Source organism: Taudactylus pleione, unplaced genomic scaffold (genome assembly GCF_031769625.1).
Source record: "Taudactylus pleione unplaced genomic scaffold, aTauple2 ptg000019l, whole genome shotgun sequence".
NCBI classification, from domain to species: Eukaryota; Metazoa; Chordata; class Amphibia; order Anura; family Myobatrachidae; genus Taudactylus; species Taudactylus pleione.
In genome coordinates, this window is record NW_028284421.1 from 16,697,433 (window position 1) to 16,712,145 (window position 14,713).

General features: G+C 40.8%; 1 protein-coding gene across 4 annotated transcripts in view; it reads right to left on the reverse strand.

Annotated features, from left to right (window-relative positions):
- SHF (Src homology 2 domain containing F) overlaps positions 1-14,713 on the reverse strand; it is a 336,957-nt gene that overhangs the window by 65,620 nt on the left and 256,624 nt on the right. For 3 of the 4 annotated variants that reach the window (XM_088445631.1, XM_088445614.1, XM_088445610.1), the window contains one exon: positions 7,531-7,650. The exons of the other annotated variant lie outside the window; for it this stretch is intronic. In XM_088445631.1, coding sequence (XP_088301757.1) covers positions 7,531-7,650 — 120 coding nt within the window. The remainder of the gene's footprint in view (positions 1-7,530; positions 7,651-14,713) is intronic. 4 annotated transcript variants of the gene reach the window in all.

Genomic DNA, 14,713 nt, shown 5'->3' on the forward strand with positions numbered 1-14,713 from the left:
ATATTTATATATACACTGCAGTGTACACAACTTGTCTATTCTGTGAGTAAGAGTGGCTTTGTTTATGGAACATTTGTGATCATCAGTAAACTGCACTTTGATGGAGACATTGATTCAGTTGTATAAACAGATACTATTGTATCTATTGAATATTCTTTCTTCCCCGCAATACACATGAAACATTCATATTTGTTTTTGGAGGATTGATTTTTTTTGGATCACTTCATACTAATAGGATTTATTATCTTTCCTAATAGGAAGGATCTTTTTGTATATTTCATTGCAATCACTGTTTTATTAATGTTCATGATCAATTGTATTCATGCATATTAATATATGTTTTATAGCTCATAATAAATATTTATTCTTATATCTCTTATATCCTTTTATTTGCTGTGATTGATATAGCGCAGTTCCTTTTTTACTTTTTTCTGTTGTTCATGGTTTGAGGAACCACAGAGTTCCTTTGGGACAGCTGCTTAATCAATTGCAATACCTCATTCTGCAAATTATCTCCGGGCAAACTAGCGCCGACTGGTCTTTTTTGTATATTATAAAACTAGAATCATTATGGCACTCACTTCCAGCCTGTTAAATATACATACATGTGGAGATATGTAGAAATTAATGGTTTAGAAAGGGGAAGTGTTGGGAATGGGTACTGTGATAGATGCGGGAAAGGGGGATTAAATGGGTGGTGATGGATAATAAGAGTTATGGTAGAATTACCTTTGATAACTCTTTTTCTTCGAGGTCCATAGGGATACCATGGCACCAAACCGTTAAGCTTTCAGCTCCCAGGATACCTCACGGTCCTCCTCCACATATACCCTGCCCCCAGACATTCAGGCATCCAGGCAGAAGGAAAGAGGAGAAGGAAGAACAAATCGTACACCAGAAACACACTCAGAAATTAGAGCATCCGTGACCAAAACTAAAATTACCCAATGCAGACAAGTGCGACAGTGTGGGTGCCCTGTGGACTCTATGGACCTTGAAGAAAAAGTTATCAAGGGAAAGTCTACCATAACTATAATTTTCTTCTTCAGGGTCCATAGGCATCCACAGGGATACCATGGGGATGTCCTAAAGCAACTCCCCTATGGGTGGGGACGCTCCTGAGCAGAAAAGAGAACTCATTGCCCAAAGGAAACATCCTGAGAGGCAAAAGTATCAAAGACATAAAACCTGAGAAAAGTTTTGACAGAAGACCACATGACTACCTTGGCACAATTGTTCAGGAGAGGCATCATGACGAAATGCCCACGATGGCCCCACAGAGCGGGTAGAATGTGCTGTCGCTGTGTTTGGGACAGGAAAATCAGCCTGTGTGAACACCTGAGAGCTAGTCATATGTAACCATCGAGCCAGAGTCTGTTTGTTAGCTGGCCATCCTCATTTGTGAAAATCATATAGCACAAAAAGAGCATCCAATTTTCTAACAGAGTTTGTACACTCCACATATATACGGAGAGCACAAACCACATCCAGGGAGGCTGAAAAGCTGGAACCACAATCTCTTCATTCACATGAAAACTGTTTATGGGGAGGCAACCCTCCCTTGTACGGAGAACAGCTCTATCCTGGTGAAAAATCAAAAAGGGGTAGCAACAGGAAAGCGCTGACAAATCAAGAGACTCTACGCGCAGAAGAATAGTGAGGAGAGTCTTCTCCATCAACCATTTCAAATCAACAGAGTCCAGAGGTTGAAGTGGAGGAGCTTGTAGCCCCTTGAGAATCAAAAGAAAAATCCCACGGTGCTACCAGTGGGACAAAAGGAGGCTGACCTCTGAGAACCACGTGAAAGAAAATTCTAACATCCGGCAAAGAAGCAATTTTTCTCTGGAACTAGATTGACAGTGCAGAAACCTGCACTCTCAGGGTGGCCAGGCGGAGACCAAGGTCTAACCCAACCTGGAGAAAAGAAAGTACCCGGGAAACCCTAAAAACCTTAGGGTCATTCTTTCGGTGGGGACACCATTTACCAAAAGGACTGCCAAACCCTGTAATAGATGAGGGCAGAGGAAGGTTTTCGTGCCCTAAGCATCATTTGAATCACAGAGCTGGAGAAACTTTTGGCTCTTAAGATGGAAGACTCAAGAGCCACACTGTCAAAGACAGACTGGGTAAGTCCGGATGTAGGCAGGGAGCCTGCGCTAATAGATTTGGCCATAGAGGAAGAGGAAACTGAATGTCTATAGATTCCATATGTCGGTGAACCAATGATGTTTTGGCCTTGCAGGAGCCACTAGTATTACAGCTCCGCCTTCCTGCTTGAATTTTTTGAGGACCCTTGGGAGGAGGGAAATCAAAGGAAAGAGATATGCCTATCTGAAGTCCCATCTTACTGCCAGTGCATCCACTAAAGCGGCTAAGGGGTTTATGGTGCTGGACCCGTACCTGGGGACCTTGTGGTTGTGACGTGATGCCATGAGGTCTATGTCCAGTAGGCCCCGTTTGTTTACTAGGAGTTGAAAAACCCCTGGTTGTAGAGCCCACTCTCCTGCGTGTATGTCCTGATGACTTCAGAAGTCCCATTCCCAGTTGAGGACTCACGGGATAAATATTGCCGAGATAGCCGGAAGAGGACTTTCTACCCAGATCAGAATGTTTGTCACTTCCATTATGGCTGCGTGATTTTGCATGTCTCCTTGATGATTGAGATAGGCTACTATGGTCATGTTGTCGGACAGGATCTGGACCAGCCTGCCCTGGAGCAGGTCCTGTGCCATGATGAGTGCTCTGTATACTGCGCGAAGCTTCAGAATGTTTATGGGCAGATGACTTTCCTGATTTGTCCATCTCTCCTGAAAGGTGTGATGACCTGTCACTGCCCCCCATCCACGAAGATTGGCATCCAAAGATTGTCCTGTGAGAAGCACCCAAATAGGAATCCAGAATGGGCACCCTTTGTTTAGATGATCCTTTTGTAGCCACCACAAGAGAGATGAACCTCCGGAGTTAGAAGGATTCTCTGGCACTTTATTAGAGGATACTGTCCATTCCACCAAGAGAGAATCAATTTTTGCAGAGGCCTGGAGTGAAACTGAGCATATTCCACCATGTTGAAAGTATATACATTGACCCCTGGACCTGCATCACTGATAGAATGGACACCCTTCGATTTTGTGAATTCACAATGATGGGGCCACAATCTTGTCCTCTGGCAGAAACACCCTTTGTGCTTGAGAATCCAGAAATGCTCCCAGATGTACCATCCACTGTGTTGGAGAAATATGATTTTTTTCCAATTGATGATCCAGCTGTGCATCTGTAGACAGGCCAAGGTCAGTTGGAGAAGGTGTTGTAGAACATCTGGAGACTGTGCCAATATCAGAAGGTCATCCAGATATGGTAGTATTCTAATTCCCTGATGTCTGAGGTAGGCCGTCATAACCACCATCATTTTGGTGAAGACCTGAGGGGCCGTTGATAGACCAAAGGGCAGTGCCTGAAATTGGTAATGTTGTTGCAGGACAGCAAACCAGAAAAATTGTTGGTGGGATGGCGTAATAGGCACATGCAAATACGCAACCTGAATGACCAAGGAAGCCATAAAATCCCCAGGTTCCATTGCCAAAATAATTGGATGAAGGGTCTCCATACAGAATTTGGGTACAGGGTTTTCAAATTTAGAATAGGGCGATGAGACCGATTTCGTTTCTGAACTAAAATAGATTGGAATAATGACCCCTTCCTTGTTGACCCACCGGAACTGGGATTATCACCCTGGCCCACAGCAGGGAGTAAATAGCTTCCTGGAGGGCCAAGGCCTTGATAGAATGCCTCCAGAAAGTGAGGGCATACCCCTGAGAGACCACTTCTCGGACCCAGCCATGTGTTGTTTGATGCCAGTAGTCCGCAAATTTAAGAAGTTGGCTTCCCACCCTGGGATCTCCCAGGAGGAGGCCCGCTTCATCAGGCAGAGAGTTTGTCATCCGGCTTAGAAACTGAACGTCTAGCTGGCCAGGACCTTTTAGTTTTCTGCTTGATTGTCCTGCGAGAACTAGATGGCCTGGAGGAAGACTGTTCTTTTGCTCATCCCTATGGAAGAAAGGACCGAAAAAAAAACTGCCTAGACTTCAACGTAGCTGTTGATGGTAGACCTGCAGATTTGAAGCTGCCAGAGTAGCTATTATCTTATCTAATTCTGCTCCAAAAAGTATATTCCCAAAATAAGGTAAGGATTCCAGAGCCTTCTTTGACCCTGTATCTGCACTCAGGACCTTATCCAAAGGCTCCTATGAGCAACAACCGAAGCTGCTGATGCTTTAGAAGCCAGGAGCCCAGCATCTATTGCAGCTTCTCCCAAATAGGAGGCCGCTTCCCGTATGTGGGAGATATATGTCAGCTGTTATCTGGTTGCATTTAGTAGAGTATCTTCCAATGCCCCCGTCCATTCTTCAACAGCTTTGGCTACCCAAGCCCCAACCATAGCTGGTCAAGTAACAGCTCCAGATGATGTAAATACTGCTTTAAGACATGTTTCAATTTTCCTATCTGTAGGATCTTTAAGAGAAGATGCTAGCATGAGCATCCACAGTAGGAGGGATTTCCCACTTAGTACATTCAGTATCTGGGAAAGGATACAAAGATGCTAATCTTTTCATAACATGGAACCATTTATCCGGGTTACTCCATGCATTTTCCATAAGTTCAGTGAGCTCAGATTTAGGAAACTCAGCTTTTACCACCTTTTGGTGTTTAAATACTAGAGCCTTCTTTCTAGGAGAGGGTTCATCATCCTGTATAATTAGGATTGATCTAACGGCCCTCACCAAAGAAGAAATATCCACTGTAGAAGGGCGGTCCTCCTCACCCGAGCTAGACCCTGAAGAGCCCAGCGCATTATCTGATTCCTCCGATGATGTGTCTGAATCTATATGCTGAGCAGACTGATAAAATGATAACCTCTGCTTAGGTGCCTTAGTGACTACTGGTCTGTTCGCAAACAGCTGACTGAGTCATACTCTGACTTGAGTGGGCATAAACATTCACCCAGGAAGGATGTATAGGAGGGGAAAACATAGCATGCTGTGAGTATCCCATTAAAGGAGGCAGTGTGGGAGTAACCAAACGATTCACTAGCTGCGTAATCACCTGAGGCAAGGAGGACACCCAAGATGGATCCTGTACAGGGACTGGTATACTGGACGGGTGAGGTGGTTCTTTATAAAGGATGGTTTGTGTACAGTCTGTTCTAAAGTCCTGAGGGGACAAGGTCGCCAAACAGGATTTACATGAAACCAGCACATGGGCCTCCGCCTACTGTTTCCCTTTATCTTTTGACATATCAATTATAAAGGTAACAATGCAAAGTAATGTGACAGCCTTCACAAATAAGTAAATGTGAAGTACCAAGAAAAACACCACACATCTGTAGCAGAGGAATGTGAGGAGAAAAAACAGTGATAGTTATAATGGACAGTCAGAAAATAAAAGGCAGTATCAACACAGCAGCTAACAAACAGTCACATACACTGCATATATAATTAAGTTGCCATAGACCCTTTATCAACTACTCAATCGAGAGGCTTGGTAGGATATAGAGCACTATATACCTGACCCTGGGAGAGGTAATACAGGGAGACTGACCCAAAATCTCCTGAGACCAAACCGCTGCAGCAGAGCACTTGGACTGTGAGCATCTCATATACACGAGGTGGTTAGGAGGAGCGACCCAGACACGGGAAAACCTTTGATGAATCTGCATCTGGGTTGGGGGAGGAGATGCCTGGGGAGAGCCTACCTCCCCTATGCTGCATCAACCGGCCAGGTATGCTGGCCTCATGGCAGCAGAAGCATCTGCTGCTGATCCCTGGCATCAGATACGGACCCGGTGGTCTAGTGAGGGAGTGGATGGCCCCGGGTTCTCACAGCAGCAGCTTCCGTTGAATCTCCAGTGCCGAAAGCAATGACTGCCATGAGCGATTTCCAGCAAGTGAGGAATCGCCTTACCTGACATTTCCATGCATGTGGTTGCAGTCCGGGCCCTAGCATCGCTGCTAGTAAGCTCTGCCATAACCCGCTGAAATCACCAGAGTCGTTACTGGTGTTGCGGCCTGGCGGAGGTAGATGGATTCGCAGTGCATTTGTCTTAATTCAGATGTTCAGCACTACTAACTCAAAAACATAGAAATAAAAGCTTGGGTCTACCTGAGCAGTCCCCTGTTACAAAGGTGCATCTGAATCCTGCTGCACCAAATGAACTACTGACTGCCTGTGGCCGGGGTATATGTGGTGGAGGACCGTAAGGCATCCTGGGAGCTGAAAGCTTAACTGTTTGGTGCCTGGATCACTCCAACCACATTATCCCCATGGTATCCCTGTGGATACCTATGGACCCTGAAGCAGAAATAATGGTACATGCACTCCTGGTATCAGCAATCTTAATGCATACCCAAAAAGTATTTGAAAAAATTCTACTTTATGATACACAAATTTCACAGCAGTAGTGTTCAATACTAAAGTTCATTAATATACAAATATCCCACTGTTTTACAAAAAAATTCCACTGTAATTTAGCCCCTCCACAAAAGTTCTGTTATGCAACTCCAAAACACTGCAATAAATCCATTAAGAAATGTCCCTTTAATCAATTTGAGATGACAATGATCATTCTTCTAACCAATCCCCACACCTTGACCGCAGCACCTCAAAACATATACATGGAAACAGTTTCAGTTTATATGGATCAATTTGTCGAACCATTACAGCTTAATAAAACAAAACAGGGATTCCACACCCCTAACACCTGAACATCACAAATATCTCCACCAATATAAAACAGAAGACACTTTTTAAAATATATTGCAGACCATTTAGTCTAGGTTTTAAATCTATGAGACAATTTGTAAAAACACTGTTCTGCACAAATGTCCACCCCTGAAAGCACTTATGTACAAGAGATCTGACAGGGTTCAAATAAAATTGTGGACACCCAAAACGGAGCACCAGCCCTGCATCTATCAGAACAGGGGTGTTGAATACCTTTGGTCCACATGCAGAAGTTTACTTCACGGACCTTATCTGGGACACCCAAGTGTTTTCCATTGGGATGCATGAAGTCGAGTATGATCACCAATCAATTACTTTGCAAAAAGTAACTTTTTTCTTTTAGGTAGTACCCTAAAATGTTTATTAAGAAAACTCTATTATACAGAACATCGGTTTAGGTATAGACAATATTGGAACACTCAGAGCTTCTTTTCACAAATTAAGTTAATTCCCATTGTTTCCCACCACACATTTACACTAGTAACATCCCAATAGGTAGACCAGCCACACAAAACATCAGAGGTGTAAGGAATAGTTATCTCCTTATTTCATTTACTTGTTGAGGGTGGACAACTACAAATCTATACTCAGTCCTGAAAATCACAGAATCCACTTATACCTTTTGACATATAGCAAATGTACGCAAATTAAAAAAGAATCATATGGTAATTTATCCACACTGGTGTCTCTCTTATAAACTGTGCCCTTGTGAGCTCGGTATAACCATGGTTCGATATAAAAGACAATACCTACTTCAGTGATAAGGAAAAGTCAATCTTGCTGGTTTCGCTGTTTCGCACCAGATAACTTGCTTCTTTACACAGCCTCAGGAGACACTCTGCATCCGTGCGACTGATTGCACCATGGTACCAGCTGTGAGGGAATCCAATTATTAAACAAAAAACAAATATCAGTGAGGGATTTGGCTGTCCCTGAAATCTCTTATCTTCACCCTGCATTCACTTGCCCAAAATTGGCCAAATGTCAGGCACTATGTCATTAACAACTTATTTTCTAATCTACAGACCTGTCCTCATACACCTAGCCTTAATACGTCATGCAATGCAAGACACTTGTAGCGAGTAAGCAGGGCCGAGTTGTGTAACATACAAATTTAAAGAAAAAATTGCTATCTTATTCGCACTGTAAATATAGTGAAGCTCTACTCAATCTGTACCAGAAATGCTGGGCTGCGACTTTATCCGCACAGGAATTACTTTTAAATATGTAGGTGTAGATAAAACACAACATAACTTTGTGTGAATAAAGCTGCAGCATCGTAGTATTGCGTATACAGATTCAGACTCATTCGCACACAGATGTACAGTACAAAGGTCCATGGGCAAAGCTATATAGTGGATGCACAGGGTGCCATTGCTATGGGGCCCAGAGGCTCAAAGGGCCCCGGAAACAGGTCATATAGTGTGTCTACCAAGTTCCGGGTATTCGCTCCTAAGCAATGGAGGCCAGCCTGTTACCCGGACTGAAAACAGGGACTCGTCAGCACTCGTATAGTCTCTGCCCCGAGATTAGGATTGTCCCAGAAAGGGACATGATGCTAAAATTAACAAAATATCCACACAAAGTGGAATTTCCGGCATTCAGAAGATGACTCATTCTCCCACCCTTCTCTCCTGTTTTTGCACTCATTGTAAACGGAAATTTTCTCAGCCCTGAATGCCCTGTAGACCTGGGTCTGCCAAGTAAGATTCATATGCTGCCAGTAGGAATGGTGCACTTGAAGCATTGTCATGGCAAAAAATACAAAAATTTGAGAAATTAAAAGGCAAAAAACTTTATAGGACACTACTATGATGCATAACATTAACTAGGGCACTACTATGGGGGAAAATAATAACTAGGGCACTACTATGGGGGAAAATAATAACTAGGGCACTACTATAGGCATAATATAAACCAGGGTACAACTGTGGGTACTACTATGGGGTACAACATTAAATAGGGCACTACTGTGGCACATAACATTAACTAGGACACTACTATATGACAAAATGAACAACTGCTGCAGAGAGGTGTCTTCTGTAAGCATTGGAGCCCCTTCAAAAAGTTGTTATGGGGCCCAAAATATTCTGGCTTCGACCTGCAAATTAATCAGTACAGTCTGATTAAATGGTTTTAAGTTGCTTGGCACAAGGGCTGCGACGCACATTTGAGCGAAAAAGATGCTCGGCGCGAGCTGAGTCGCACAGGACTTGTCGTGCCGAAAAGGACTATTTGGAGTTACTGCGGCATTAGTGTATGAGGACACATCTGTAGTCACAACATTTAGCTGAGGTAACATCTGACATGAGGAAACTAGAAGTAACAGACAATGCTTTAAAATCTAAGAAAATCTAAATTCTTTAGACCATGTTATCCAAATTCCGAACTGTAAAATATATATTTTTTATATTAAAATTTAATATATATGTAAGCTCTTACGAGCAGGGCCTCTACCCTCTTGTGCTTCGCCTTACTTTACTTTCACCTACTTATTACCCCCCCACCACGGCACCTAACACTTGGTTGATTACGCTTTGTTGCATATTATGTTGGTGTTATGGTCACTTATGTATCAATGTATATTTTCCTTGTCCTATTTTGTACTGTAAGTCAGTTGTGAAATTATTTGTTTGTGTACTTTGTAAGGTGCTGCAGAGCACTTGTTGCACCATATAAAGGATATATATATATTTATATATTATATATACACATATATACATACATACACACACAGTCAGGTGCATAAATATTGGGATATTGACAGAATTTTCATATTTTGGCCTCTATTCACCACCACAATGGCTTTGAAATGAAACAAACAAGATGTGCTTTAACTGCAGACTTTCAGATTTAATTTGAGGGTAATTACATCCAAATCAGGTGAACGGTGTAGGAATTACAACGGTTTCTATATGTGCCTCCCACTTTTTAAGGTGCCAAAAGTAATGGGACAAACTAAACAATCCTATATCTAACTTTCACTTTTTAATACTTTGTTGCAAATCCTTTGCAGGCAATTACAGCCTGAAGATTGGAACGCATCGACATCACCAGACGCTGGGTTTCATTCCTGGTGATGCTCTGCCAGGCCTCTACTGCAAATGTCTTCAGTTCCTGCTTGTTCTTGGGGCATTTTCCATTCAGTTTTGTCTTCATCAAGTGAAATGCATGCTCAATCGGATTCAGGTCAAGGGATTGACTTGGCCATTGCATAACATTCCACTTTTTAGCCTTAAAAAACTCTTTGGTTGCTTTTGCAGTATGCTTCGGGTCATTGTCCATCTGTACTGTGAAGCGCCGTCCAATGACTTCTGAAGCATTTGACTGAATATGAGCATAGAATATTGCCAGAAACACTTCAGAATTCATTCTGCTGCTTTTGTCAGCAGTCACATCATCAATAATTACAAGGGAACCAGTTCCATTGGCAGCAATACATGCCCATGCCATGACACTACCACCACCATGCTTCACTGATGAGGTGGTATGTTTTGGATCATGAGCAGTTCCTTTCCTTCTCCATACTCTTCTCTTCCCATCACTCTGGTACAAGTTGATCTTTGTCTCATCTGTCCATAGGATGTTGTTCCAGAACTGTAATGGCTTTTTTAGATGTTGTTTGGCAAACTCTAATCTGGTCTTCCTGTTTATGTGGCTCACCAATGGTTTACATCTTGTGGTGAACCCTCTATATTCATTCTTGTGAAGTCTTCTCTTGATTGTTGACTTTGACACATATACACCTACCTCCTGGAGAGTGTTCTTGATTTGGCCAACTGTTGTGAAGGGGTTTTTCTTCACCAGGGAAATAATTCTTCTGTCATCCACCACAGTTGTTTTCAGTGGTCTTCCGGGTCTTTTGGTGTTGCTGAGCTCTCCGGTGCGTTATTTGTAATGTTTTTGCCATCTCTCCTGATGGGTTTGTTTTGATTTTTCAGCCTAATGATGGCTTGCTTCACTGATAGTGACAGCTCTTTGGATCTCATATTGAGAGTCGACAGCAACTGATTCCAAATGCAAATATCACACCTAGAATCAACTCCAGATCTTTTACCTGCTTATTTGATAATGAAATAATGAGGGAATAGCCCACACCTGTCCATGAAATAGCTTTTGAGTTGATAGTCCCATTACTTTTGACCCCTTAAAAAGTGGGAGGCACATATAGAAGCCGTTGTAACTCCTACACCGTTCACCTGATTTGGATATAATTACCCTCAAATAAATCTGAAAGTCTGCAGTTAAAGCACATCTTGTTTGTTTCATTTCAAAGCCATTGTGGTGGTGAATAGAGGCCAAAATATGAAAATTCTGTCAATGTCCCAATATTTATGCACCTGACTGTATGTGTATATGTATGTATATAATATATATATATATATATATATATATATATATACACATATATATATATATATATATATACACACACACACACACACACACACACACACATATATATTAGCCAAAAAAGGTACAGCACACTCCTTCCCATAACGTCCAATTGCAGTGGTGCCAGCTGCAATAATTTGCATATTAATCCAGGTGCTGAACTCAATGGACTTGAGAATGAAAACATCACATCACCATTACTGCAATATTTCGGGCTGACAGGCGCCGGGTTTCCTAGGCAACGATGACGTCACAAGTGTGCTGACGTGCTTCCGGCATGACTGAAAGTCATGCACGCGGGACGGGAAGGCAGTGGGTACTTAAGGTAAGAATGTACACATTTTGCTGATATTTGTGCAGCCTGACGACGGGCAATAAAGCCAGAAACGCTACAGTAATGGTGATGTGATGTTTTCATTCTCAAGTCCATTGAGTGCAGTGCCTGGATTAATATATATTATATAGATATATATATATATATAATATATATATATATATATATATATATATATATATATAGATTTAGACACATACATACACACACATGCAGAGAACTATAAATTACGCAAATGCAGTCCACACTAACATATGTATTTAAAAAAAACTCCTATTACTTATTGAAAACACAATGCACGGATGTATTAACAAATATGTAAACTCTCTCCTCCGGTAAATCAGAATGGCAGGATCAATACTTCAGACCCTTGCGATTCTGGAGCAAACTGAGTAATAATAGCAGAATTTTGGAATTATTGACCCTCCTGTAAACCAGGAGAACTGGCCATTCTGTTTAACCTATACCACCCTCTCCAATATATTTTCCCTCATGCAATGATAACAATTGTCAAAGTCATTATGTGGCCCATACACCAACAATCACGGAAAAAAGATTCCCTGATGCCACAATATTTTCCCTACATTGACTATATATTTCAGCGATTCTCGGATCATTTTTTTCACCAAAGATGGGATCGTGAAAGTACACCATCTTCAACGGTAATCATTTTCCTAATCAAGAAGAGTAGTGGAGAATAGCACTAGACCAAAGTCTGTAGATTGTTGTATTGCCTAAACAGTCAGCAAAATAGCTGATCGTTACCTATCTAGAGCCAAGATTGATCGACAAAATCCAACATGTCATGACATTCTGATTCTCTTATTCCGATAATTTTTTGGTCAATCAGTGAACCCCAGCCATTTTTTTTTTCAAAATCATTGTCAAAACGCTGAATTGCCCAAATTCATTGTTGATTTTTACGTCCCCATTTGTTTAGCTGCACACCCCACAAACAAAATTTTTATGGGCAAAAAAGTATTTTAGGAATTACATGGGTAAGATAAGCTAGTGTGGGGAGAGGAGTAACTGCTAAACGTATTGTTTGTATATAGTTGTTCTGCAAAACTAGCCTAAAAATAGTTAGCTACACTATACATAAATATTATGGCAGTTGCAATTACAATAAACTAGTTTTTTTTTACAAATAAAACAGTTTACTGTGGTGCATCAAGTGCCAATAGCACAGGTACACAAAATTAGAGGTAACAGGTCACATAAAATCAGGATGATGGAAAGAAAATGATCCATGACAGAATATACAGTACAATATTCATTTGGCCTTTATGTGTATAAAGAAAATCAAAGAACAAAGTGCACTTAATGCCACCCTTTTTATTTCATTATTAAACCAAATGGAGAGAAAAGAGAAAGGGGATGTAGGGGGGAAAAGGAGATTTGAGAACAAAGATGAGTCCATCCATTTGGGTGCTATAGCAAATTCAGTGTGATGCAAATTAGGGGCTTACACTAGGAGAATGGACCAAATCTTGAATTAAGAAGTGACTGTGATAAGACACCCTTACTGTCTACACAGGTGTCCAGGATTTGTGGAGTTTCTTAAATGTGCTCTGTGTGGTAATTTTTCTATATACGTGCAATAATCTAGAACAGTGATTCTCAACTCCAGTCCTCAAGTACCCCCAACAGGTCATGTTATATGGATTTCTTTAATCATAGGCAGTTGAGTTGATCTATTTTGCTGAGTGAGCAATTATATGACCTGTTTACAGACAGAAATCCAGAAAACGCAACCTGTTGGAGGTACTTGAGGACTGAAGTTAAGAACCACTGATCTAGAGATATAGTTGTGATATAGATCTGGGGAACTTCCAGTAAAGAAGCAATCAATTTATGGTAATTTTAATTAAAACAACTTCACATTTTACGCAAAAAGAGGGTGTTGTATACCTGTGGCGTGCTTGACTGTTACAGTAATTCCAGCTGTCAGGGATATTTGGAATGGAGTTCCCGCTTTCCTAGATCAAATACTGTATCATAGAAATGAATTTTCCCAAAGCGCAGTGAGATGTGTGATAAGAATTATGCTCCGGTGAGTGAAAGCAAAAATGCTCCATAGGGTTTATGTAAAAAAAAAAAACTAAAAAACTTTTATATGTGAAATTGACAGTTTCTAAAACAGAGCTCAGTACAACTCACAGTGCATCAACAAGAGGTGGTGTATCTACATTTGAACATTCATACAAAATTGTAATTTGTATACTATAAAAAATAGCAGTTGTAGATCCTTAATCATACATAGATTTTCCTATAATTATGTGAAAATATACATTGTAGAAATGGATTAATTACTAGACAAAAAAAATTATAGGTTATGTAAATTATCCTTGTATTTAGTAAGTTGGTTCTTTGTTGGCAATTAGCACGGTAAGGAGAACAACGGTCTTTTAAAGTATTTGTCAATCCACAACAGGCTGTAGACTTTGCAACTAATCCTAGCAGTGCTTGGTACAAGGATTTATATAAAAAAAATCCTTTCCATGGTTATCATGATACTAAATAGAAGGCTCCAGTAGTATTTAAACATTCTTATAGTGTACAAAAGAAAGATCTTTTCCAATTTAGCGACATCCTGCAGTGGATGTGAAAAGGTTCAATGAAGTAAGGGACTTATCAAATTGGTCCTTAATTATCTTGCAGGGTTCTTGGCAGTCAAACTGTGTCCAACGGTGGTGTATTTCCTTTAGCCCCAGTTGTTACATATCCAGCAGTCACATCTTTTCCCATTAACAGTTTTCTTGCACTCTAATCAAAGCACTTCAGGAGTGTACAAACAATTAACTGGACAATGAAATACCAGGGAGGAACTAAAGACAACTCAATGGGTTGAAAGGTCAAAACAAGAGAGAGATTACATGCACACATTTTGGAAATGTGAGGTATGCTGTACAATTCAATATTTCACCTCAACTAAAACAGAGAAATATGATTGTTGTTTTAACAAAAACTTAAAATGCATTGATTGAAGTAGAAAGCAAAATATTTTTTTCTAGCACATATTCTATGGAATCAGAATATTAATCTGATTAAAAGGTGATAAAAGCATACCTCAAATACTGGAAGGTTTACAGAAATCTCTTGTCCTCAGTCATTGATGGTACTAGTACAGTATTAGCATCGAGTATATTATTGGATAGAAGATTTTTTTTACAGATGACCTAATCAGCAGATTCTTTCAAGCTGCCA